General features: G+C 41.4%; 2 protein-coding genes and 1 long non-coding RNA gene across 5 annotated transcripts; 2 read left to right on the top strand and 1 right to left on the bottom strand.

The window, feature by feature from the left end:
- Positions 1–8,908, top strand: PIG-V (phosphatidylinositol glycan anchor biosynthesis class V). Of its 3 annotated transcripts, XM_022852599.2 has the most exons (5): positions 1–381; positions 1,169–1,413; positions 1,895–2,137; positions 2,470–2,701; positions 8,827–8,908. In XM_022852599.2, the coding sequence occupies exons 1-5, from the start codon at positions 345–347 to the stop codon at positions 8,868–8,870; spliced, it is 801 nt and encodes a 266-aa protein (XP_022708334.1). In that variant the 5' UTR covers positions 1–344; the 3' UTR covers positions 8,871–8,908. The 3 variants fall into 3 exon arrangements, with proteins under 3 accessions (XP_022708334.1, XP_022708315.1, XP_022708325.1); XM_022852580.2 differs by lacking the exon at positions 8,827–8,908 and having other exon boundaries at positions 12–381; positions 2,470–4,586; XM_022852590.2 differs by lacking the exon at positions 8,827–8,908 and having other exon boundaries at positions 14–381; positions 1,301–1,413; positions 2,470–4,586.
- Positions 4,787–18,392, bottom strand: LOC111271635 (uncharacterized). The gene is made up of 6 exons (XM_022852570.2): positions 17,656–18,392; positions 13,675–14,028; positions 12,454–13,535; positions 11,766–12,170; positions 10,005–10,334; positions 4,787–9,657 (listed from the first exon to the last, which is right to left on the bottom strand). The coding sequence occupies exons 2-6, from the start codon at positions 13,894–13,896 to the stop codon at positions 9,192–9,194; spliced, it is 2,505 nt and encodes an 834-aa protein (XP_022708305.1). The 5' UTR covers positions 13,897–14,028; positions 17,656–18,392; the 3' UTR covers positions 4,787–9,191.
- Positions 16,301–26,419, top strand: LOC147753846 (uncharacterized). Its single transcript, XR_015315410.1, has 3 exons — positions 16,301–16,348; positions 23,771–23,844; positions 26,405–26,419. It is a non-coding gene; the product is annotated as an uncharacterized LOC147753846 (long non-coding RNA).
- The last annotated feature ends 1,207 nt before the right edge of the window (positions 26,420–27,626 follow it).

Genomic DNA, 27,626 nt, shown 5'->3' on the forward strand with positions numbered 1-27,626 from the left:
GAAGACGCGGTTGACCAAATATAACTGTAATGGATAGCACTAAATTATATTTTATATTAGTCGAAAAATTGTTTAGCAATTTGGCCAGTTACCTCTGTAAACAGCCCGACAAAATTTGCCCAAAACGTACAGTTCATTCATTGGCAGTAATCATCTAGGTCAAACCAGTCTGATCGGACGTGAGGCCTTGAAGCTTCTAGCTGAGACGGCGAGTTAGGAGGGGAGTGCTGTTAGTCAGCCTTCCCACTACAGAGCATTTGAGAGGGCGTGTTAGCAGCCTCGCGTAGCTTTCAGCTGATGCGCGTTGTCTATTGACAGTTCTAAAGCGAATCGATTCTCACAAAATGCCTTCACAAAACATATTCGAAAAATTATTAGCAGGTATGAAATCTTTTATTAGGGTAATAAAAACACGATTGGCTTTACCAAAAATGTCTATCGGTTCGAATATATTTAAAGATGGATATATTCAAGAAGTGCTACCTTTTCGACTTATCGTTTTTTTTTTTAATGTATTCAAAAATCATAAATGCTTTTGAAGAACAGATTCGTATTCAATGTATGTGTTCCGTAAAGGGAATTAATTCTTACTCTATTGCCAAACTTAGACATATTGGAGAATGAAAAGATCGAACCAGCAGGAGGCATTAGATGCCTAATACAGTTTTTCGAGCAGGCCAATCCTTCAATTTTCGTATACAGCAGAAGTGTACCCCAGAACGTACGCGAATCTGATGTCCAAGCAAGTTTTGGCACTTCGTAGCGGTTTGGCATTGTTCCTCTTAGTCGTTGATACAGAGAAGCTTATTTTGTATTTGTAATAATGAAATTAATTGACCTCTTAATATAGCTACACAAATGTAAATATTGGAATTTCATTATCATGTAGCAAGTCTCTGTAGCTGTAAATATCAAAATATCTAAAGCATTTAAATGGCAACCGGCGCGAAGGCATTCGTGCATTTATGTCAGTACCCTATAATATAATGTCAAATCTGAATATTCCGCAATTGCACATTATTATTTAATATGATTATCGCCTTATAGTAAAAAAAAGAAAAGCTTCTCTATAATACAGTGGTTGCCTTTTAACTAATTGGTTAGAATTATCCTTTAATGGGTGCTAAAATAAAACATTTAATCTTTTTTTGATAATTACTTTATTCAGATTTGCTTTACCGAGTGACACCAGACATTCTCCTTTACCGCCTGTTCACTAGGACCGATTCATTTATAAGAGCCGTGTTCCTTTCTTCTACTTCTTTTCCAAACTGGCCGCAATTAACTCAACTTTGTCCAGCAATTTCTCAGCCTCACCGTGAGCAGCCGGGATCGACAAGTCCGAGAAGTACCACATCATGGGATGTAGCTAAGTTTGCTGCCAGTTCACGTGCGCTCATTCTTTTGCTTCAGGCACGTGCAGCTTTCTACAGTTATTTGTTTTTTTTTTGTGGTGGCTTAGTATTCGGAGTGCTATCGATATACATCTGAATTTTATCATATGGAGCGCTTTTTTCTATTGTAAAAACGCTTATCTACACATATCTGCATGCAATAATAAATAAGTATATAGGTCAAAAGCTTGTGGTAACTACGGGTTATTTTTCACTATGCCCTTGATACTTTTTTAAGAGCTTTCGACATCCATCTTTAAATCAAGAATGGTTCCACTTGAACAAAGTCAACGTAGAATTTAATTCATTTGTCCGATATTCTGGGCGAACAGGTGTCGCAGTCTTCGTATAAGAATACCAATAACAATTTTTTCAGTAAGATGGCTGTGTAGAAAAAATATGCTATTTCAGAGTTACATTATTATTGTTATATTATTTAATGAGACCTATTCGTGTATTTGTATGAGAGTTAATGATTAGGCATCTTTTGTGTTTTGCAGTTTCTTTTTAATTACTTTATACAGGATTACAATGCGGATGCATTTCGCTCGCCGTTGATCATTTTGGAATCGAAGCGATGGTCATTAAGCGATCGAGTAGTGCATACTCTATTAGAAGGTCTGACTCGGTGGGACTCGCAGTATTTCCTGCACATAGCACAGTTTGGCTATACCTATGAGCATATGACAGCATTCTTCCCTGGCTATCCTTATTTGGCCAGAATACTCGCTCAAGCTTTTGAGGTGAGTGGTTGAACTGAAAGGTGATTTCGAATGGATAATTCCAACTCACTCACTAATGTGAGTACACACTAAAAATTCAAATTTGATTGAGTCTTCATTGGCAAAGCTGAAGTGGTACTGCAGCCCCCGCTTTGGTGAAAAAGAAACGTTTGGAAACGTGCTTCAGTCGAACATTTTGTCGAAACACAGCCAAATTTAACGGTAAATTAGACATATAAGTACTTCTTATTGTTTGAAATTGTTCAGACACACAGCAAGCTGCACTACGGCAGCTATTTTAGTGCTATAAATATATATGGCTACATAGTACAAAATCTTTTTTATTATTTCAGGATGTACTCGGAGATATTCTTTCGCCATCCAGCTGGGTCTTGATATCTTGCGTTCTCGTCACGCACGTATCGTTCGTGCTGTCTGCAGTCGCATTATTCTACCTCACACAATTGATGTTTGATGATCGTCACCTTCCGATGCAAGTCGTCAAAATGTACTCATTTAATCCAGCCTCGATATTCTTCGCTTCGTGCTACACTGAGTCGCTATTTGCTTTCGTCACATTTTCGGGTCTGTACCTTTTAGAAAAGGAGTATGATACCCTAGCAACGGTCATGTTTGCTATAGGAAGTGTGACTCGTTCGAATGCGAGTCTGGTACCAATTTTCTACCTAGAAAAAGCCTGGCGCCGATATCAGCGAGGCAAATACGCCTTTAGCCTACTTATTCGAGCCGGCTTTGCTTGTCTTGGCAATGTCATCGTTCAACTTTACTTCTGGGATAGTTTTTGCTTTCCCCATCAACAGCCGAAGGCGGTCAAAGAGGTGCGGCTTTATGCAGCCGAGATGGGATATAAGCAGATTGGCATAAATGCATCTGAGTGGTGCTTCTACCGTTTGCCATTCTCATACAGTTTTGTTCAAGCCAAATATTGGAACGTTGGGTTTTTCAAGTACTGGCAATTAAAACAAACACCAAATTTTCTCTTAGCACTTCCAGTTATTGTTTTTGTGGCTCACTTCTGTCGACTCTACTATAAACGTCTAGCAAGCTATTGCCTGCATGCAGCAATTCTTTCAGCCATATGTGTGTTTTTCGCAAACATACAAGTGGCCACACGAATCCTTATTAGTGCCTCGCCTGTCCCGTTATGGGCGGCCGCTAAATCTGAAAAACGCAACCTAGTATGGGCCTACTTTTTGCTGTACTTCATCCTAGGCTTAATTCTTCACACAAATTTCTTCCCTTGGACGTAACTGTTCTTCGGTTATCCACCAACTCTCCTTTCTTTTATCTTCCCTATTATAGATTTGATATTCCATAGAATATACATTAATGCATCATGAAATGAATTCAACTATGAATCAATTGTACATATATGAAGTGCTTCCGTTGAAATCTTGTAAGCCAACTTCTTGGAAATAGCAAGAATTGATTTGCGTTTCGTATAACCTTTAAGCTTTATAGTGGATTATTTCCTTAAGCAAGAAATTTAGTTGACTTGACCTGCTTTTGGCTGTGTTTGGCAGGTCCGCGACATTATAGTTTCAGATAGCAGCATTATTGAACGCTTCTTTTGCGCGAAAATAGTCTAAGTTTATATTCAAGTGTATATTTCGAAGTTTTCTATCGAAAGTCTATTCACATGAAATACCGTACTTAGTTTAGTCAGGTAATGCCACAGGTAGTAATAGGTTCGCTTCTTTGCGTAGTTAGACAATAATAGTGATCGTACACTGCATAATTGTGAAAAAGCGCCAAAGTCAATTTTTTGGGTTAGATATTTTCTATTCTATTTCCCTTAGCGTTTTCAGCTATCAACAGATGTTTTCTCTGAAATTTGCAATGTAAGCATTCGAAAGACTCGGTGAAAGTTATGGCTTACATGTACAAAAGCTTAAAGGGATATGAGATCTGATTTACGTAAAGATTCCTGAACTTTAGCTGTTTTGTGTGCAAATTGCATCTTTTAGTCAATTTCTGCAGTGCTTCTACGTTTCAAATTACGCTAACAGAATTTCAGAAATTCTTAAAAGCAAAAAATCCAGGAAAGAATACACCTAAGATAGACCCTCAGAAGGGAAAGTACATATATACATCAATATAAAGCAGCCCGCAGTTAAACTACAACCCTACAATACCATTTGAAGTCAGTTAGCCACCCACTCGTTTTATTATTCGACATTTATGCCAACGATTTTTTTCATATCTTATATGTAAATATTAGGCACTTTTTAACATAGCCGGACTGTACATAGTTATATAGATATACAATATGATCGAAAATGTTTAACAATAATGTTAGTAATTGTTTCATATAGGCAACCATGTCGAGGTAAAATCTTCTGGCGGAAACCTGCTATGTATTCTAAAAAATACTCGAAGGCAGATTTCTAAGCCGCACTGTAATATATTTTGTGTAAATAAACTTCAATAAGCGATACAACACACAAAACGTTGTGCTTATATCTAATCTGATTGTATGCTGCAGTGCTTGTTATCGCGTAACCTCTTCTAGTATTTTCTCAAACACAGCGACGATAATCAATATATGTTTGAATATACGCAGAAAAATTTAACTAAGCTAACTAATGCGATTAATTAAATTTCTAAAAAGCCAAAATTTACATATAAAAGGAAAAACACACACAAGAATAGCTGCTATGTTTGGTTTTTATTTACAAACAAGAGCGTGATGATCATCTTCGTTCTTTCTTTTCCTTTTATCTTTCTCGTTTTTTCATTTCGTGAAATGGAAACTCCGACGGACTCAGACCGGCTGAATGACGGTGCTTTTGGAGAAGAAGAGACATCCCAAAACATTGAAATATAGGAAAATTAAAAGCCTGTGTGGAGGATAGATTAATGATCAATGGAAGCACAAAGTACACATTCAAAAAAATACAAATACAGCTCTTTTCTGCGAGTAGAACATTGTATAGTCATACGAAGAACAATAATTGTATCAATAATAAATACTACTACAAAAGTTAGGTACGTGGTACATGTTCACTGAAACACGCAGAAACACACAAAAAAACAACGCAGACCAGCGGGAAATGTCTCTATTTCCTTCTCTTTCTCTCTATAATTTTTCTCGGCGACGCACGGCGTAAGCTATAATGTAATCCTTGATGTTTCTTAATAGTGAAAACGGATAGTAGACTTCTGTCGATTTTATAGTTTTTTTTAATTGTAAGTCGAGATGTTCCTATCGAAATCCGTATTCGCAATCAATATATGAATATTTTCTCGGCTTCTATTCTTTTCTTGTGGAAAACATGTTAAGCTAAACAAAAAAAATGCATGCTTTTTCTCAGTATAGAGATCACGATATGCTCAGCTGCTGCTTCGGACGCGCTTATAGCCGTTCCCCGAAGGACTCCCTATCCCACGCACATACTCACACAGACAGGCGTCTAGACGCTCTTTTTATCTACAACAGCGACTTTTACAATTACTTCGTAGTGCAAGACCCGTTCGATAGCGGTGCGGCGTATGCTTTTTCTGCTGCTGCTGATTTTTTTTGTTATCATTGAAATACGCATTCATTAACCATTTTACATTTGACATTCTGCCTAAAAATAACAAACTAACCTCTTAAATACGACACATACGGCCACAGTTACACGAAAAATACCCGCCCCAACCCCGTTGACATCAACTTCATTCGCAGCCGAGAAACTGCTTAAAAATATTTTTTTGCGCAAGACCTTAATCTCTCTTCTCTCTTCAATAAAGAAATTATGCCATATACATGTCGACAGTCCTATATGAGACTACCTAGGATACGAGACCCGCCGTTTTTCCCTATGCTGGTCGTTGACTGGTTCGATATTGGCAATTTAGTATTAACTGTCGAATTTATCTTTGCCTTGCCTCTACCAATTCAGGTAATAAAAATCAGTGTAACGCACAATAGCTATGAGATTGCCTAAAAAAAAGACAATCCAGCTAATGTCTGATAATCAGATAGATTTATAAAGCGTGAAACCGTCAGCCAGATGGGCTTCAATTGTGATTTTTGTCATTAATAAGGACTTCACTAAAACGTACTAAATTACGCAAAAGGACACAGCAAAGGAAGAGAGACAAGAATTTGTCGTTGTCAGGCGTTAATATCGCTATTGTCTACGTCGGCATCGCCGTAGTCACTTCGAACTTAAATCACAACCTGAGATCTTCGCCTTACACCACTGGAAACCAGCAGAGCTCGCTTTGCTCTTGGCAAAACAAAAATAACAAATCGATAAAAAAACAAATAAAAATTAAAGAAAATGATAACTTGCACAGGAAATAGATTAGTTGTCAGTACTTTTGTTGTTGTAGGTGTTGTTTCTTCTGTCGTTCAGAACCACCACTGTCCGTTCGGTATTCCATTTTGTTTGTAGTTTACAAAGGCAAGGTAGCCAACATGTTACAAACTTACACAAATACACCAGTTATGGTTACCCAAATAAATGTTGGACGGTATTTAGTGAGAATGAATCAGCTAAGAAACGGAAAACAAAAAAGAGGTAAGCTACCTAGATCGACCAATAGAAATTAATTTGTCCACATGGCAGAATATTTAAATTCAAAAGAGACCACCATCGATCAACGTTACCCATGGAGGTCGTTCGAACAATACAAAAATAAAAGCAAGGAATATGTATGTTTCCTTTTTTTTTTTTTTATAGACTCGCGTGATACGACTTCGTTACCATGTAATATTTCACGTGTTAATAAAATTACAATTATTGATGCTATCCACTTTAAATTAGACTTAAATCTATCATCATGAAAATATTCGCATATTTGTTTCATTATTCTACACACATGTGTCTGCAATGTGAACCAAAGGATCTTGTGTGTTAGCCAAAGGCGCTACTGGTATCCATAGCACTATCATTTCTCATTAGTAATTTGGTTTGGGTTGAATTTCAGTCAACGAGCTTGCAACGTTTTCTATTTCTTATCCGAGTACCGTAGTCAAAGGCGTCCCCCGGAAGGATTTAGTCTGGTCGAATTCTTGCACGATAATGATTAAAGTAAAGTGTGGGGAAACTGAGAGTGCTACTTAAAGGGTATGTTCGTCTATGCGACCATAAATAATCGAGCTGTCTTACCCGTTTCACTGCTCTTACTCGGCACGTTCGTATCTCACAAATTCACTAGGTTGCTTCCTTTTGTATCAAGCTCGCTTTTTCTCCACACATTTACTCATCATTTTATCTTTTTTTTTTTGTTCCCCTGTCTCTTCCTCACTTGCTCGCATATCGCTGTGATTTTTAAGAATTTCTATTTCACATCGTTATGGTCACCACCACCGTCATCATGATTTATCATTCATAATGTAATTATCTCGCTATAATTAACATTTTAGGCCTTATAGATTCCCAGCTCGTCCTTCGCCGTCATTGTCGCGATATTCGTTCGTAGCGCCCATTCACCGTTGCGTCGTCATCGTCCGCATAACTTTCACAAATTTTTTCGCTTTGTTTTTCTCACATCTGCACATAATTATCTTGCTTTACGTAAATGTCTGTAGCAAGCATTTCTCTTCTTCATCTCAATAATGTCAATATTATTATCATCTCGTTATTATCTGTACATAGCTCTCAATAGCTTAATCAGCTTCTCATTATTCGCTTATTCCTCCCTTGTTCTTTCTTTTATCCTTTTATCTAGTTATATTGTTTCATCTTATTTCATCATTTCATTTTACTTATTTCTTATTTATAATAATCTCCCTGTTACCCTATACTTTTGCTAGATCAATGTTATAGATTTCGTTTCCTTTCTTTCTCTCGCGTCCTTTCAGTCTATCATCCTTAATATTTATTATAATAATATTAGTATCAGCATACTCCTCGTCTTCTTCATCAGTTCGTTACTTTCTTTCCGTCTTTCTGTATCTCAGTTGCTACTGCAAAGAGTAATAATAATTAGAATATCGCAGTTTTGTTCTGTACAGCCCTGAAGGGCAGAGTCGGCATAGCTTCACCGCTCCACTAACGATCTGACCCGTTTAGCAGTGGTGGCCAACCGTTGACCTCACTCACGACGACCTTCTCTTCATTTATGATAATACACGAAGTTCCATTTCCCCCTTCCTTGCCTACTTCAGTCGTCATTGTTAAAGTCCGACTTGCATTTTGGCGCAAGGGGTACACATGTGACGGTTCGCATTCCCCGAAACCTCCTTGCACAGTGGTCTTGGTTATCTGCTTAATATCGGCGATCTGTGTCATAGACCCTAACCTAGTTGTAGTGTCGTGGTATGTTCTCGCCCTGGTATGGCATTGTTTCAGTTGCCGCCAACCTTCAAGATATTCTAACGGTTTTCTCTAGCTCTGCTCTCTCCACATCTCTCTCTATCTCGCTCTCTGCTTTTCTCGGTTTAAACTTGATACACGCACATACTTCTATGGATGGATCAACAGCGGAAGGGGGACACAATGGAACACACTGTAATATGTATGTAGTACTTATACGCCCATAATACAGCCACATCTCTCGCCTATCATCATCATCATCCATGAGACACAACTTGAGCAACTTGGTTCACCCTTCCCTTTTTTCATTATGATCACGTCACCACTTCACCATTCAGCTACACTTTTCACTTTGTTTATCCACCACCAACCACACTATATCTTCTCTTACGTTACGAATTTTGTTCTCTCCCTTTTGTTGTTTGTTTTTTTTTACAGACGGCGCAGTCCTGACGCAGAATAAAGCGAAAACTTTGCCGTAATGTACAGGAAATTATTTTGAGTAGACTGAACCCATCACGTGTTTGCTTGCTGGTGCTGCAACCTCCGTCGGCTATGGCTTTCATTCATTGTCTTCCGGTATCGGCTGAAGTTGCGCTATCCATTCTCTCATCGACGACCAAAACTGAAACTCTCGAGAATGTTCTGAAGAGTGCTATAGTTCTGAATGAGGAAAAGATCATGGTCGTAAGACCGATGCAACCATTAAATGATTCGTTTCGAGCAGAAAAATCCAGCAGCTTAACTCAACGGGAGCTTTTGTTTTTGTTGTTTTGGGGGACACTACCAGCTGGCTAGCGAATTTACTTAAGGCCCTTCGTTGTATTGGTAGCGTAAAGCTGCTGTTGAAAGTTGTGGAACTGTGCAGCATAATTGGGATCAGTAGTCATGGGCCCTCCATAGAAAGGTTTGTTCTGACCAGGTCCACCAGGGCCACCTGGACCTGGTGGCCCGTTAAAGGGTCCTCCCATTGGTCCCGGTCCGGCCTGTGGTTGTTGTTGATCAGGGTAATATTGCATCGGGCCACCGGGATGTCCGCCAGGACCACCTGGGCCATTACCCATTGGTCCTCCGGGTCCTATTGGACCTCCAGGACCTCCTTGCGGTCCTGGTCCCGCAACGCCCATGGGGCCATTTCCCATTGCCATTCCAGAACCGCTTATTGGAGTCCCACCTGGACCCATCGGCCCCATTGCTCCGCCCATAGGGCCTCCGGGTCCGCCGGGTGGCATTCCCTTCATGTTATTCATATCCTGAGGTCGAGTATATCTGAAAACGGAGAGTCATGCGAAGACATTACAGTCAACGTTAGTATTGATGTTAATAAAGCTGTCATTTTTTGACACTCTTAGAACCATCCAAATGTTTAATAAAAGTTATATCAGATTATAATATGCCATAGACAATTTGAAATTACTTACACTATTCAAAATTTTTTGTTATATTTGTACTACGGAGAATGATAACAAACAGGCTCTTTAACGAAAAGAAGACAGCAAAAGCGTTCTAATGGTGACCCATGTTATACTATGTTTACAATACTCGAATGGCCGCTAGGTTGGCGTAACATACGCCAAGGTCCAAACATAACTGGAACGATGCGAACTGGTTCATACCTTTGTAAGAAGTCTAAGCTTGGTGGTCGCTGATGCTGAGGATTATGCATAGGTCCTCCTGGGTGTTGTCCAGGTCCCTGGCTCCTGGCGGGGAGATACTGAATCGTATTTGGCGCATCCGGTCGTACTTGAACGTTGGTGCGACCCCGCGGACCTCCTGGAGGGCCGCCCGGACCACCGGGCCCCATAGGTCCACCGTATGGTGACCCGCCTGGTCCGCTAGAGACAGGTGGCCCCCCCATCCTTCCGCCAGGACCCGGCGACGGACCCCCCATTGGGCCTCCTGGGTGACTCATACCATTGCTATCAAAATTTTCTAACGACGCTAACCTAAAAAGCCAAAGAAAAGTGAGACGTTAATAGAACGAGACTCACTTTATAGAATATTAGGCTACCTACCTACTAAATCATTAAACCAACCGGGTAAAAAAATATCTTTGGGGCCGGTTCTGCAAGGTAAGTGTTGCTTCAGAGAGCTTACCCCCAGCACGAAACGAAATGTTACATTTTGTTTCGGACGTATATAATGATTTTTTTTTTACGTTCTGAACCATTGTTTCAAACGGCTGAGCTGCAAAATGATACAGACGGGTCTATTCCAAGACTCACACGTCCAATAGGCAAACATGTGTGGACTGCACCATCGCAGGGGCAAGCCCGTTCAGCCTCGTAGCTACGCAACCTACATATTAGCAGAATTTTTTCTCTTCTCATAGGAGCTGTCTTTCTCTTCTTCACCAAACCTCTATCGATCTGATATTTTAGGCCACGGTCATCATTTTCAAACCTAGTTTCAAACCTGTTCGAATCAAAAGTCAATAAGAGTTGTATAGTTTTATCTTGGGCTACCTAATAAAACAACGTCTGTTCTCACTATAAAATCTGCTTTTTGTTTATCATTTATCAAATTCTCTTTAAATTATCAATAGACTCCAAAAACCCGTAAGCTATAAAACATTTTCAAAAACTTTTCTGAGCTATGGTTTTTTTTATTTTTCTTACGGGAATAGTTACAAAGTGCTTTGTTATTATGTGATTTACAGCTAATGAATATCAAGTTATAAATATGATTTATTTTCATTAAAAGTCATTTCATTATCCCTCGTTCTCGGGTTTTCGTTAAGTATAGATAGAGCTATTAAATACAGCCACAATGGAAGTTCCAAGAAAAAATACATTTTTAGATAAGTCTAGTAAAGCATTGGCCATTTCCCTGCTCTTAATAAGGCGGAAAACTATTACCTTAGAAAAAAAAAGTGTCAGACAATTCCTTATCTAGAGTTAGGCTGTTTGTCAACCGGGTTGGATTTCGGATCCTACTTTCAGAGAAAACATAAAAAAAGTCTGAGCTGTGCTGTTGCCTTTTTCGTCCTTCTTCCGTTTGGCCTGTCTCTTACCCTGCTTATACGCTCACTCAGTCTCTTCAGACAAGTTTCTTCGGTTTGTTTTTTATAGTTTATATAGTTTATACAACTATAATTACGCAGTCATCATCACGCAATTAATTTGCTGCATCTTTATGATTTTTTTCGCCCACTTATCTCAGCTAAACATGTTATATCCCTCTACCTGTCCTTAAATCTAGTAAACAAACACCATACGACTGCATCACCATATGGGGTGGACATTATGTAATCAGAAGTATATAATTTAATAAAACTAAAAATAGAGGTAACAGAAATGCCTTGGGAATACCTCGATTTCGACGACCATACAGATACTTTAAAAGTATGGGAATGACTATTGTTAACTTTTACTTACGGATCGTTGGGCATCATATTATCGGACTGAGATGCGCCCGTCGGCCCGCCAGGTCCACTAACTTGCGGCGGTTGAGGACCACCATCCATGGTATTGAAACCAAGGTGTTGAGGGGAGGACATCATGCCACCGGGCATATCGACTGGCGACATTGGATTGCCACTTGGACCTGTCTTCCCGGCTTTTCCTGGGCCTCCACCGCCAGGGTTGAGGTGCGGAGATATAGCGGGTTGAGGAGGCAACTGAGGTGACGTCGACGGCTTAAAACCTCCCATGGGTCCACCCATTTGTGAGGGATCGGGCGACGGACCACCGGGTCCTCCAGGACCACCCATCGGACCTCCGTATGGACTCTGCGGGTGACCCATCATTGCCGGGCTCATAGGCCGCGGTTGATCCGGTGGCCTATAATAGGACCAAATCAAAAATGCAAGCCAGAACATACAATTGAAAAAAGGTAGGTTATGAAAGGAAAAAACTTCGCTCGCGCGTGCATATGTAATTCATTGCATTTTTATTATGTTGCAACGGACGGTTTTATACAGTACTACTAGCTGATGGGCATGAATTCCCAATACAAATTGATTTTAAGAGAGAGGAGAATTGAATTCTCTTATACCTACCATCGTACAGGCCATAAGGAAGTACCAATGCGATAAACAAAAATTATTAGAAGATTGGCACTCACCTGAAATTATATTGCGATCCCTGAGAAGGGGGTCCACCGGGCCCTGTCTGTCGGTGGTTGGGTGTAAATTGTCCACGGGGTCCTTTGGGGGCGCCCATTGGCGGGACACCGCCAGGCCCATAGGGTCCATTAGGCCCCATTGTCGGACAAGGTCCTCCTGGGCCCATGGGATGAGCGCCTGGCGGCATGTTCGGATGGCCGGGATGTTGGCCATGCGGGGGCATCATGCCGCGCGGACCAGGTCCACCTGGTGCACCTGGCCCACTTGGACCCCCTGAGGGTCCACCGGATCCACTGGGTTGCTGCGGGTGATTTTCAGATCCCAATTGGAACATTTGGCGCATTTTTTGTAACGTGGCCAACTGCTCCTCTCTATGCTGCCGCTGTTGTGGCGTAAGGTTCTCGTCGGGTATCTTAACACCGGGCATACTCCGTCCTCCTAGACTTGGACCAGCACCTATTGGCGGTCCTCCAGGTCCCATTGGACCTCCAGGACCGCTCATTTGAGGGGGTCCTCCCATTGGCGAATTCGAGCCCATCGGCCCTCCCGGACCCATGGGACCCATTCCTCTGGGTCCGTTCGGGCAGCCTGGTCCAAACGGCGCTCCGTTCGGTGACCCTTGGAACTGTCCTGGAGGAAAGTGATTGTTCATACAGCCAGGCTGGTTCGGACCCGGCCCATTACCACCTGGACCACTAATATTTGGCCCGGGTGGACCCCAACCAGGGCCACTTGGTCCTCCTGGGCCCATATTCAACATAGCTCTCCGTTGTTCAAGCATACGCCTTGTGCCCGGCTGCGCAATATGAAATTGAACAATCGAAGCGAAGTGGCCGGTAAGCACAGCTTCGGCGGCCTGGTTTGCCATGACAGTTGTGAACACAAACGATTGAGAGGGCCCCTGAGGGGGACCTGGAGGCCCATTGGACGGCGTTGTCTGACTACCCCCAGGCGTGGATGTGGACGGGTATTCTTGTTTATGCGGCATGGCCATTCCTCCCCAGGGAGAGTCAGCACCAGGGCCTCCAGGCCCCTCGGGACATGCCGAACCTGGTCGTGAACTTTCAAGCTTCGGTTCAACCTATAAATGGAAAAGCGGATGTCAATGCTTCAAATTTTCCAACGAATTAAATTCTCGCAATTTTGAGACGAATATAACGAAAAAAATAAATACATACTCAGTAAAAAAAGAATATAATTCTAAACAACCCATTGTTTACCTTTGGCGTCTGATTGGGGTCATTGCTAGATCCTCCGTTCGCAGCAGCGTCAAGCGCCTGCCCGAGGCTATCGTTGAGGCTCGGTGATGCTTTGGCGTGGGGCGATGGACTTGGCTCCTTGGACCCGTTCGACGTTGTGCCCTTTTCACACGGGACGTCATTTGAGGCCGCCGGAGGAGGTTGTTCGCCTTCAACGGTGTTTTCCGTACCGTTGCACTTCATATTTCGGCCGGCCTTACAAGTCCAACTCACACCAGAACGCTGCTGCTCGGAGCTTGTCGGATATAAAACGTTGCGCAAGTGGGTCTGCCCACACTGCTAACAACGTATCGTGGTCCACCGATCCTCAGCCATCTGCAAGCCAGATTAGTCAGATAAATAAGATATATATATTATAAGAACCTAAACAACTACTGCTAATGGCAATATGTAAAGTGTCTTTTCCTTCACCAGACGTCTTGTGCAGCATGTGCTACAGATAATCTTAGGTTCAAAAGATACGAACAGTAGGGACAAAAGTTTACGTTGTATAATAGCCCTGCAAAATAATCTGTATATATAAGTTTATTTTGTGTGTTTTTTACATTACTATATATGATTAGGGGAAGAAATAATAGTCATTACATTTTTAGAGTGAATTGTTCTGTGTAACAACAGTTTCACAAGAATTGGTTTACTGGTTTATTTGCGCCTTTGAATTGTAGTAAGTGCTATAATTGAACTGAAATAAAGAAGAATTATCAACACATTCGAGACAATAACCTGCCACAAAAGAGACAGGTAAGTCAGCCGGGGAAGAGACTCTCTTCTATTAGTCAAAGCACCCACTCTCTATATAAAATTTATGACAAACTTTAAATCCAGTTTAAGAGATGATGACTGAGCGGGGGGTTGAATTGCTAATTTCTAATAATATAAACCTGTGCAGTGACTGCTCGATTCGATGAGCTTGTATCTGCGAAAGTGTAGGCCTCACGATCGATCCCGATATAGATCACGGTACTAACAATTGAACTGCGGTGTTTCTACTGAGCACCTGCTGCTTTCACTAGCAAATCGATTAAAAAAATATTGCCTTTTACCCAACCCCAGAGTTGGGCGTCTTTTATCTGGACCATAGCAGTCTGGCATAAGGCTGTCCTATAGCAGAAACCTATGAGCACATTCGAATGTTTCATCTGTGTACGGTATACATACTCCGATTAGTAACGCAATAATTAAGATACGGTTTCGAAAGCGCATCAACTATAGATCGATTCTTTGTTGACCTAAAATAACAAAATGACGATTTGTGTTTGGACAGCGTTTGATATGTGTGTGTAATTTGAACAACTAAATTGACGGAGGACGATGCTTTCTGGCACTAACGCCCAGTGTTGGTACACGCACAATTATAATTGGAAACTCGGCTGTTCCTTTAAGGTAATTTTGTTATTTGCAAACATTCGGTCGTTTCATATATGTATTTTCATCATGTATAATCGTAATAAACTACTAGTGAAGTGAAAAATCATCCCGTTCAACGGAGTTGCTGTCGGCTGCCCCCAGCCTGCACATTTAGGAATATTCACAAATGCCATACGTACAACTGCTAATGAACCTTTAAAATCCAGCACCGTCCAACTAATCTCCGTTCCAGCATCCCTCTTCAAACTTCCATCATTCAAGGGGTCAGGCCGCATTTGTCATCTCGAACAGACGATTTTATTACGTGTGCTCCATAAACTTCAATATTAAACAGTACCGCCACCGCAGCGCGATGACGACAATTCTACTGTTAAGCTAAACTAAGCGTGTAGCCAGTTACGAACCCGTAACAGCAGTCAGATTGCAGTCATCTCTACACCGTTCGATACATCCAACTGTTTGTACGTGGTAAACGCTGGCATCCTGCTTCAGTTAAAAAAACTATCGAATCTTTATTCGACAGCTTCCAGCCTCTATCGTCTGAATTCTGAATGAATCGTTATTCTAGTAGCGCGGGTGTTACAGTCCTGTTGTAATAGTTGTGGAAATGCATTTTCAAGCAATTCCTCCAATTTCGCACAAAAATAATCAAAATAGTCGTGTTTCGCCACTAGCCAGCACTCATCGCGCGGAGACTGCTATATAGGCTAAAGACGATCATTGAGACGATCTTTTATAGTGCATTGCAACGTCCACCACGTAATAACACCGTACAGCGGTAGTGACTGGCAGGCTTATTTCATTTGAAGCTTTATCACATGCTAACCATGTGAAAACAGGACGCACGATTTCACGAAACACTCGCGGTCGATATCTTTATTACTATACCTGCTACTCTAACAACAGCGACGGGAATCGAGGAAGCTTCGACCGACGGTGCAAAGCAGATCGATCGATTACTGAATGGCGGGCCGAGCCATGTCGCAGATGAAACGCGTGATAGAAAACCCGGCAAATATACCGTACTTCGGTAGCATATTTGCTATTTTATAATGCTAGTTATAGGTACACGTACTGTGAAACAATTTAGAGACATAACCAGATTCCTCTTAAAAAAAAAGATAAGGTGCCACACGAAGCTAAAGCAGAGAGGTCTGATTAGCTCGGACGAAGGAAGGAGGTCTTCAGCAAAGAATCCATACAGTCTTTTTTGCTGCCACTTGTGTTCACTTTTAAGGATGTCGTGATAATCTTGTAGAAAACAAAAGTGAGTAGAGTCTAAGGAAAATCAATAATAAGCACACTAGCAAGGCGACGTTTTGGCGGGCGAAGCGCCCACAAGCTGGCGCCCCCGTTCACAGGTACACTTGTTACAGAATCGAATCGAAACCCTTTTAGGCAGCTGTTTCATCACAATTGTACTTACAACACCATTTCGTGTACTAGTTATCTAGCAATCGTCGCGGGAAAATAGCTTATGCACTAAAAGGGAACAAAAAGTTCCCTGCAGCGCATTGTGCTTAGCTACACGCTAAATATGCGTCCTACAGGCATGAAAACCCGCGCTTATTGCATCTTACAATAATATTGGTACTTATAATAGTACTTTACTGGAATCGTTACGACAATTTGATGAGGTACAGGCGCTATGGCTGCAAGGGAGAATATTCGATTTTTAAACGTATAAACATATCAATCGAGGGCCGCATTGTCCTCAACACGACATACAATATCCAGTTCTTCAAGATTTGTTTTCCTTCTGGAAACGACATATTGTCGCTCTGTCGCTTCGAAGCTACATAAACAATGCATACACGCAACTGTTCTAGGGTTCAGCAGACACGATTCTTATGATCGAAAGGCAATCCAGCGGCAGCTACTTTCACCTGTTTCCTTTTTCTACTCAAACGCCTCGGACACTGAAACAACAAGTTGTAACCACAAGTTGGACCACAACCCTTAAGAGATAATATTGCTTGTTCAAGACAGCCATACTCCATAGCCGAGCAGCACGCACACGCACACACACAAACACACACAGACAGGCATAATAAAGCATTTAAGTTGCTTCGCGACTGACACCACCACCATGGCCAATTACATAGTTCTATGGCGCGACGATGGATATTAGCAGACCAGTTTCGCAAAGCATAAACTCACAGCCCCACTTCTGACGTGACATGGCGATCGATTGACAATGCTTTAACCCGCAGTAACTAATGTATATGGGTGACAATGCTAATCATAGCCACTGGCAGGGGTTGTCGGCAATATTTATTTCCAGCTTTATCACCGTGTATACCTTTCGCTGGCTTCACTGCTTTCAAAACGGAACTTATTGGCTCAATGAAACCGCACAAGGCTCTCAGCACAAGCAGCACGCTTAATTTTGACAACATTTGATTTTTTCACCAAACTGCAAAATTTACGTCCGTCGTACACATGCAAACAGACACGCATACACACACACACACACAGATACACCAACGGTTAATAATATAAACACATTTACACAGCTCGTTCTGCTAAACGAAGAAAAAAGGCAAACAGCAAGAACAGTCAATTGTAACGCACCGCGATCGAAGCTGCTGTTGAGGCTGCTTTTTACTGTTTTGTTGGCTAACTGGTGAGGTGCTATTGCTCGCGGTTCTCCTGTACGTAATCCTCTGCTGCTGTTGCCGCAATGGCTGCTACAACAACTGCTGTAGCTGCAGCTTCTGCTAAGCACTCTCACACGTGAGGTATTCCGGCGGCGGGGGTACTTTCGATGGCTCTTGGCTGGTGGGAATTGCTGCTAGCTGTATTGGCAGTCGTAGCGGTTCTCGAACGAAGTCCGTCGTTCCGCTTAGTTTTTAGTTCGTTCTAAACAGCAGCAGCAGCAGCAGCAGTCGTGGGTGTCGGGGGCAGCCCGGGTGGACCTCTGCCTGGCCGGGGCACTGCGAGCTGCGGGCTCGCGGCAGCGGGCTCTCTTCGGACTCGGGGCACGGTCGGCGCTCACCAGGACACAACAATATTTTGCTCCGCTCATGACAACGCCATATTTGCGTCTCCGCGACCAGGAGACGGCTGGCGGGAGAGCGCGATTCCGCCAGTCCTGCTTAGTCTATGCGGAGCATCGGTCTGTGACCGTAGGCCAATCAACCCAGGGTTGGGGGACTGGCGCTCACTGTTCACTACACTCGCAGTTGGTGCCGACCGACAGTGCTGCTGTCGTTGCGGCCGGTGTTCGTCTTACTCGCTGACTCGTTGTTCTCTATTTGTCCGATTCCCCTTTAGTCCTCGTCTTAAGCCGAGTAAATTATAGTCCGTTGGTTAATTGTCCGGCCCGCTACCGCCGATGACTGTTGGATGGCGCTGGTCCCTTCGCTCTTTTCCCTGAGATCTCACGGCGGCGGCTGCCGCCACGGCCGATATCGCCGCCGCCGCCACGGTTTTTCATAGCTTTCAGCTCTCCTCAGCCGAATTCGCTCCTCGTAGCGGTGCCGCTATGCTACTGCTACTGCCGCTGTTCGGTTACAGTGGCGGCGACTGGTGCTGCTGTTGATGCCGTTGTCGTCATTTCTCTTATGTTCGCTCCCTCCGCCTCTCTCGCTACGGATCTCTCTTGCTCGCGCGTGCTCTCTCTCTCTCTCTCGCTTTGTTTTACTCTTACGGCCCTTACGACTACTATCTTTACTACTACTGCTCTTCTACAGCCAAGGGCTACTGGCGCCATGCCATTGGTCTGAGGCCACTGGCAGTACAAAGGGCACCGCCAGCTGAAGAGCGGAGCACAAGATCAGCCTAAATTGCTGCAGTCTGCTACGAGCTGGTATGCCTGAGCCACTCTGGTGGTCAGCTGAAATCAGCTCTCATTGGCGACGATGATGAGAAAAAGGACGAGGAGAAAATGATCTACTCGTAGAAAGACAGCAGCGTACACACGTACCCAGCAATAGTGCACGCAGCGAGCGAAGAACTCGTCCGCAGCGCGAAAAGCTGCCCTGATGGTTTGTTTCTTTTGTTGTCCATGCAATGATAGGGGTTGTGGTATATTTTACCTAGCCTTACTCGCCTGCGGCTTCTTCGGCATGGCGAAGGCGCGAAAACAACCGGTCGACAAGCGATTTTAATCAAGTATCTGCTACTACAAGAATGACAATAATCACTGCTGTTACTATTTCTGCAACAAGTCAGACCACCTCAAGGAAAGTAAATATATACGTTGGCTTGTCGAAAAAGTATTGACCGTTTTTATAAATACATGTCTTTAAAGTTATCTGTCTCAGATAAAATAGGTTGCGTCGGATCAACGTTGGCGACTCTTTAAAGTTCGGATTTGATAGCGGTAGGTGTGCTAAATTGGTTGGGATGACTTAATTCAACCTAAATATAGCGCGCCTTGAAGATGAGTGAAAATTTCCCTTATTTTACAACTTTATTGCGCAAATGCTGCCCAGGATCATTAAAACATACGTACCGTTTCTGGTTTATAAGATATCATTATCAAAACAAACGGCCTAAAGATTGCTTTGATCCTTCCGTTCAGATAATTTTCATATGAAAGATGCTCCTTCTAGTGGCTTCTATACGCTCCTTATTCAAGATCAAGCAAAGCGTTCACGTTATCATGATATCACATGAAGAACTAAACATTCATCAGTGAAACCCTTCGTAAAAATCTGTCTACGCAAAAAGATCTATGATTTTTGTCGAACGAATTGATACAGGATTATTTAGTCGATCGTATTACCCTTTGTGAAACTCTAAAGAAATGTAACGAACCATCTCTAAAACGGTAGATCGCAGGTGATGCGAAATTAACCATATGCGACAGTAATAAGCACTACAATATAAAAAAAAAAAAAAAAAAAAAGTTAAAACACGTTTTACTCTACAATCTATACGAGGTCCTGACTGACGCCAAAGAAGGTGATGCTATGTTCTTAGTGGGAGTAGAAAGGTATTATGCATTATGAGCTGCCGCCATTCGGCGAAACGATCGATTCGGATTACAACCAGACACTGAAAAAAATCGACCAAAACTAGTGGACAAAAAAGGCGTCGTCTTCCTGTTTCGCAGTAGTGTTAATTTAGCTTCAATGGGGGGATGCAAAATTCATTTACCACAATTTTCAGAGCTATAGAATTATGATGTTACCATCGATCAAAATCACGTTATATTTATTTCAGTGGTAACATTTTAAAATTAAAAGGTTAGCCTTAGCTTAAACCGGTCAATACTTTCTCGACAACCATATACATAGATTGTTGTTCGTTGATAAACATGTAACATAAAATGACTGATCTTCTTGCCACCAGATAACGTAATGGTGCGCATTAATAGGAAAACTCTGGAGTCTTTTCGACCCGAAAAGACAGCCTTACGAACAGGCGAGCAAGGGATCATCGCAGTGCGCACAATTAATTCAGTAGACCGAGTATTTATAAGGCCGCCGGCGACGTTATTTTATGCTGTACCCTCACTTGGCGATATAACACTCCTTTAAAAGCAACATATCTGACAAAAATCGACTTGATGCTAAAAAAACAATCTTCGGTGTAGGCCGGAACCTTTTCGGCCAGCTTCCTTGACAAAGGTTGAGAACTGGTACAATATGTTAATACAAAAAAAAAGTTGCTTAGTCCTAAAGTCAGATTAGAACAGACTTTCTTTTTTTTTGCCATTTGGTCGGGTACGGCGCTTTACCTAACGATTGGGAATTTCTTAAAGGTTAAAATATTTACTCATTACTTATTTCCTTTACTCCTCAATGATTTTCCTGAAAAAAAAAATACAAATATCTTCGATAATGACACAATGAGACAAAGCAGAAAGTGTGCATATGGAAGTTGAGTGGAGGTCGACTGCATGTGTTTCAATACTGGTGTAGCTGTGTACAAAGAGACCTTAGAGCCTGAAGTTATGATGCGCCCCAGGCGGTACGTGCATGGACTTTCCAACGCGATGATCAGTTCTACAATAAGAGGAAAAGCAAAGTTACAGTAACGGGTCAATGGTTAAACAACGACGGCTTAATTACGATGGGAGCACGAGATAGTTGACGCAAGACAATCGTACACCTGTAACTACATGCAGCATAATGTAGTCGCACTGCTAAAAAAGAGTAAAGAGATGTCACAGCTAAGTAATGCAATAAGCAAGAAACCCAGAAATGCAGTGGGTTTGCTAAGTCAACGAACCGAAAGAAGCTACATCGAAAAAACTCCTATGGACTAGTAAGAGAACGAAGTAGTAACAGGATTAGAGAACAGGTGCAATGAATCTGGGCTCAGTTCGAGCGAATCTGAGCTCGTTTTACGTAATAAGATTGGGAAAAATGACAGAACAATGGGGCTGCAGTTTATTTTGTATTTGTAAAACAAATCATGCGCGTCAAAGAGTTGAATACGTGCACGAAATCGGTCGCTCATGAGCGCGTGCTGTGCATGTGTGATGCTGTTTTATATCACACAGGTTGAGTGGCGATAAAAACCCCAATCTCAATAAAAAAGGCCCTAAATATGTAATAATAACAATAATAGCATTACAGACAGAGGCATCCGGGCGGGTGACATATCATAGCAGAGATGACGTGTTCCAATTTAAAAGATAATGGGCGCACAAAAACAACGGCTGGCGTTATCATTGACGGTGGCGGGCGGGCGGGCGGGCGGGCGAGTGTGAGAAATTTAGTTATAAAAGCATTGCAGGAAAAGTGTCTTAGCCTATTATTATACAGGTTTATGGTCCGGTTAACAAACACAAGTCTCGTATATGTGTTTAATAGTGGAGTTGAGACGATTTCCGGGTATACGAGTTGCCCTGTTGCCGACCAAGGACCACATGGCCTATTGGGAGAACTGCGACGAACAACGCAGCTACTAATTGCCAAAACTTATTCACTTATTATCAATCATTTATAGGTTGATATAAAGTCAACCTCTGTATCAATGGTGCACGAAAGAATACATTTAGAAGACACTGATGTGGCTTCCTCTATCACGAGAACCATTTTATTGGTTAGAATGATTTTAAACTAATAAGGTTGAGGCATATAGTATCTTCCCATTGGGCTTCACCTAATAACGAGAGACATAAACGGTTTGACTATTACAAATATATAGTCAGTGTCCGAAGAGCGTTTGTGAGGTTTCGCACAAACTGTTGGGTTCATTAAAAATGATACACTATAGGGTGTTTAGTTAATGAAATCTACTCCGAAATCATCATTATTTCTATGAGATGAAACCAGGGTTGGAGTGTTAGTCTTCTTTCGGCTTCTACAAAATGAACACAATCTTCCTCATACGGTATACTTCGATCGTTACATTAACAAATTGCATCTAAATAACAGATATTCCTAAAAAGATATGTAGTTATTCAACGTTGCCGTTATTTGCCTCGACCACAGCTTCAATATGGGGTTCAAGCTACTCATAAGCCGCTGTCGAAAACGCATATTCGTTTCCAACATTCAGAACCTAAATACTTGTTGACGATTTCATTGTACCTGCAATTTAGTACGTATTCTTCTAATTGTGTGTAAGGAAGCGATTTTTCCTGTGTGTTTTTGTGTTTTCGATTGGGATGGCTTACTGTCAGGAGCCTATTGCAGACGTAGACAACACCAACCAAATTACCTGGCTCCATTATCTTCAAAGAAGTCCCGTCTGACTCTAACGGCAGAAAACTTACATCTGAGGTTTTTACTACCCCATTAAATTCGCCTGCCAGGGCTCGTGTTAAAGTACCATACCCGGCAAAAACGGGTTTTATTTTTGAGTCAGCTGTGGGATCCTTACAATATATTCCTCGTCATTTTCTTCCCATTTTGGCAAACTTGCTTCTGTTTTTTAAAGAACAGCGTTGTAATCACAATGCGGCACACCGATTTCGGCCGATTCCCATCGTTTGTCCAGCACAAAAAATTTAGACGGTCATAATAACAATCTTCTTTGTTTTTACTTCTGATCTTGATTTTAAAGACGAACCTTTTGCTTTCATCATAATGAAGTTGTGTTTTTATTCTAAAATCAATTGTCTTCTTTCTAGTACGCAGGTGAATTCATACCGCAAATAATGAACGACTAATATAAATCACTTTACAGGACTTCACCAGTCGATTTCAAACCTCTGTATATATAGAGGATTGAATCTAGCCAATAGGAAAAGCAAAAAATCGATGAGTTAGAATTTGCTTAATATTCCGCGAGCTGTTGACACAAACTTAGGCATTAGGTGCTAAAAAACAGGACGCGTAGAATGCAAACCCTAGAGCCGGAATTAGTATGCTCAATAAATGGATAAAAGCTTTGGCTCACTGGAGTTCTCTACAGGGAGTATGAAGGTTTATAATCGAAGTTAACTTGCTTTCTCTGGAATAACGGGATATCAGGACTATATTTCTATTGCGGAGAATAATATATATGAACAATCTCAAATATGTCTTGCAACGCTTTACTATGATATGATATTCAACTCATTTAACAAACTTTTACGACGGAAAACTAAATCCTCTGTGAAAGATACTCTCTTATGAAAGCATAATGAAGTGCTCTAAACAAATATCGACCGTAGCAAAGGCGAATTATGTAGGATAAAGAGCCATATTTAGGCCTTGCGTAATTCTTTTCTCGCCAACTAGGTGCCAAAGTAAGCGGATTTTTCTAAATCGTTGTATGTCTTCTTCTTTTTTTGTATCCATAGAGATGGTGCGTTTGGCAAAACCTAAAGCGGCGACTCCTTGTCTCGATGAGGTCGAAGACCTGGTCTCCAACGAAGTAAGCCACCACAATAGATGGTAGCATATGAACTCAATTAAATAAGAGCAAGGCTCCCATTACACACAGGATGAATCGAATTATCACTGAGCGCTTTGGAGGGACTAAAAACAACTTCACCAAGTTACGCATATTTTGAGAACACTTCACAGTGTCCAACCGAATCACGACAAACAACGACACTTCTCTGAACAGAAATTTCAGAGGCCGGGACAAATGAGAAAATTTATGCTAGAAATACAAAGAGTAGGATTATGCTATGAGAATTGTATGGCTGGGTCGGCAATATGGTCAGTCCGACACGCAGATGGCCTACACTAGGCGACGAGGTGATTAATACACCAATCAAATAAATGTTAGATATACATAACGCAAAGGACCCACAGCCAAACTTTAATCATGACTAAAAGCAAACGGTTTCGTTTGGGACCAACAAATGAATACTATAAACTAACTATAGGCGACGTAGCGAACCACATGATTGACAACAGTCAATCAAATTAGTCACAATTGTCAATGGCGTTCCCAGCCAATACAATGAAATAATCATAGACGCCATTATCGGTCACCGGCACCAAACCATTAAATAATTCAGTTATTCGAAAATAACAGTGGATCCATTTGAAAACATCAGCTGAGAGTGGGGAATCAACCATTATTTATCTGAGCCTTATTGCCCCTCAACGAATGAAACTGTACGGGGGGCAGACGGCAAAAATAAAGGTCATCTATGCAAGTATCTAATAATTACATCTTCCACAAGTGTCATGCAGAGTCACTTTTGAAACATATACTCTGGGGATCGGGCAGAGATTAGAGAGAAAGCTATATTTTCTGGAATCTAGCTGGAAACTCATTAACATGTCTACAAGAGAGAATATAACAGAAACATATAATACTGAATTGAGTATGACAAAATCATAGGGATTCTACGCTAAATACTTAAATTAGAAACCTGTTAATAGGTTGGAGGAATGATGCACAAATGCTAACTGAAGCAAATCGGGCGAAGAACAAAAATGTACGACGTTATTGAACTTCATGACAACGCTCCAGCTTTCGCGATGATAACGAAGTAGAAGAATTGCCTACTGTGATACTATCAGCTCGCAAGTAGCGGACAAGTGGTTCGCTCGTAGCGCGCTTCATTGAGTCATGTAAATATGACGATAGATACGCAAGTATTCCCTCATTGTTGGAGGAAGGAATTGTTGAACGAAGTAATTAAAAAAGCCAATGAGTCAAAATAACGCGATCGGAAGTTGGATTTTTTCTAAATTTATTCAAGTAAATATACAAATTTTACCAACACTGGCACGTTTTGGATTTAACATTTACGTCGGGGAGAATTCGTATGGCTTTAATCATAGAAGGACTATGAGAAAATGTCGCTATACTACAATAGAAAAAACCGGCAATTGTACGAGCAGCAAAACGTGTCGTTATCTGGATACACAATTATGCTGTGTGAGTTCGTTTAAAAAATATACAAATGGCAATACATCTGAATAAAGTCGATATTGGCTGTGTTTGGGGCTAGTTACTAGTTTTGTACGAGGTATTTCGCTGTCGTATTAGTGGACGACAGATAAGAACTAACAAAAACAAAAGAGAACGTAAATTTCAAAATTTAAAAAAGAAAAAGAAGTGTTCTTCCATAATGATATAGGAAGCATTGTTGTTTATAACGATTTGGCAATTAAAGAGACAGAGGGTATTCATCATACGGGCATACGGCCACCATCTAGTCCCTTAAATGTTAGTTTAATGACTCTTATTCTGTAATTTTTAATACCTGTCCTTCTACTTATTTCCTAGCTAGACACATATTGTATTACTGATGATTCTACTGTGTTTCAAAAAGATCCTTACGGAAAAATACTTACGTTAAAAAAAAAAATCGATAAGGCTGAGAACTAGTCAATTGAATTTCTGAGGTCCGCCCAGATCGATTCGTTTTAGCCTCCGGTGGGGGGGACGGCAAGAATAAAGTGATGTAGCAATACTGCTTCATAGAATGGATGAGTAATTTTCCTTCACGGTAGCACTAAGCATTAATTAGAAGGAGGCGGTGAAGCCAGTCCTACATTTTTCCACACGCCTTAGAAGCGACTAAGGTTGCTTTTTAAATAACCTAATTAATTTACAGTGATCAATAATATAGTTAACTAGTAATTAACTGTGGTCATAGTGAAAACTGTAAATGAAACGAGTATTGATAGCTGACTTTATAAAGAAGCTATCGTAAATGTGAATTCTATAACTCCAGTACATTTGCTATTATCTTACAGGTGATCAGATAAACTGCCATGTTTAAATCACCTGGTGCTACACTAAGAGCGTTGGTCACCATATATACTTTCAAATAAGGGCCTTAGTAATATACTGATCAATAAAGCAGTGCTGACCTGACCTAGCGTGTACGTGCAAGACGTCGTATACGAGACTATTTAGAACTATTCTTGTTTCGAATTTTACCAGGGAAATTGCCACCTGTTTCATAGATTAAGCTTCGCAGACATTTCAATCATTCTCTTTTGTTTTTCTTGTCGCATTTCAGAAAGCTCTATTGCAGATTCTCGGGATCGGCCCTTCGTAGACGAAATTGATCAGGTCAAACCCATTAGGAATAAAAATGCGCGCCAAACACACGAGGTAAGTAGTACTGCTAATTTCTGACCACTCCAAACGTGAAAGGAACATTGAGTAGTCAGTCCGAATTTCAATTCATCAACTTCACAAATTCATACTTGAAAGCGAATTGCATCAGCAATGGAAGTCTGATCAGAACTGCCTAGTTAATGTCAGACACCTTACTAATCACGAGCGGCTAAGCTGATTTTTTTCTAATTTGAGTTCTTCAAATTCGAATTCTTAGTGTTGACATCGTAAGGCTCAATGTGAGCACTGATGTCCTTTTCAGGCAATTGTTTTTCAAATTTACGGCAAGATTGATGTCAAGAAGTTGAACAAACCAAATGCAGGCAGTGGCCTTGCTCACATCTGTACCATTTTGTTAGACGCTGTTGTTTTTTTAAAAAAGGTTGCCGCCTTTTAAAATACTCGACCAAAAATTAGGCCAACGTATTCCACGGGCCGGAGCAAGATTTCAAGTTGCTTTCGATGGGACATTAGTTTTTCCCACTAAGTTCGCCAAAGCTTCCATGTATTAAATTGTAACCTAAATTATACCGGTTTCTTTCTTCTATTCTTTGTTTCCTATTATATTTCATTCGAACATTATCTGTCCATCTTTCTCTAGCTCTCCATAAACCCGTTGTAATTATTATTTGTGAAATAAACAAAACATGATCCCGGATACAGGCTTGGACGATCCTGATCGAAGGAACTACCCTGCTTCGTTCCTAACCTAGATCAGATGGCTGTCGAAGCGACCTTAAATATTAGTGCTGTTTGTGGTGTGTCCATCATGCCTGAAAGTACTGGTTAAGCCCGCAAATTTTTGCAGTCAATTTGAGTCTATGAGGATTACTGAAAAATTAGAAGCTCAAGAACACCATAAAGGGGCTAAAAACTGGGCTGGTCATTATCTCGCAACATGTATTGAATTGTTTCAGGCGACAAGAAGTGATGTTTCGACGCAGATAAGGAGCAGAAAGGGTGGACAACTTTACGAGATACGCCTAAAGGCAGGGCTAAACCAGATGTAAAAGCCGCCATTATTTATGCATTAAGCCCATACATCTGGGTTAAGCGGACAGCTTGGACCTTTCCGTAATATGCATTCGAGATCATTTGTTTTTTTAACGCAGAATAGTAGT

Source organism: Varroa jacobsoni, unplaced genomic scaffold (assembly GCF_002532875.2).
Source record: "Varroa jacobsoni isolate VJ856 unplaced genomic scaffold, vjacob_1.0 scaffold_178, whole genome shotgun sequence".
Lineage (NCBI taxonomy): Eukaryota > Metazoa > Arthropoda > Arachnida > Mesostigmata > Varroidae > Varroa > Varroa jacobsoni.

Coding starts and splice junctions, on each gene's coding strand:
- PIG-V (XM_022852580.2), top strand. CDS start 345: ATGCCTTCACAAAACATATTCGAAAAATTATTAGCAG. Junction 382..1,168: donor ATTCGAAAAATTATTAGCAG/GTATGAAATCTT, acceptor TACTTTATTCAG/ATTTGCTTTACCGAGTGACA. Junction 2,138..2,469: donor TACTCGCTCAAGCTTTTGAG/GTGAGTGGTTGA, acceptor TTATTATTTCAG/GATGTACTCGGAGATATTCT.
- LOC111271635 (XM_022852570.2), bottom strand. CDS start 13,896: ATGAAGTGCAACGGTACGGAAAACACCGTTGAAGGCGAACAACCTCCT. Junction 12,171..12,453: donor GGATCGCAATATAATTTCAG/GTGAGTGCCAAT, acceptor GTCCTATTATAG/GCCACCGGATCAACCGCGGC. Junction 9,658..10,004: donor AGCTTAGACTTCTTACAAAG/GTATGAACCAGT, acceptor CTCCGTTTTCAG/ATATACTCGACCTCAGGATA.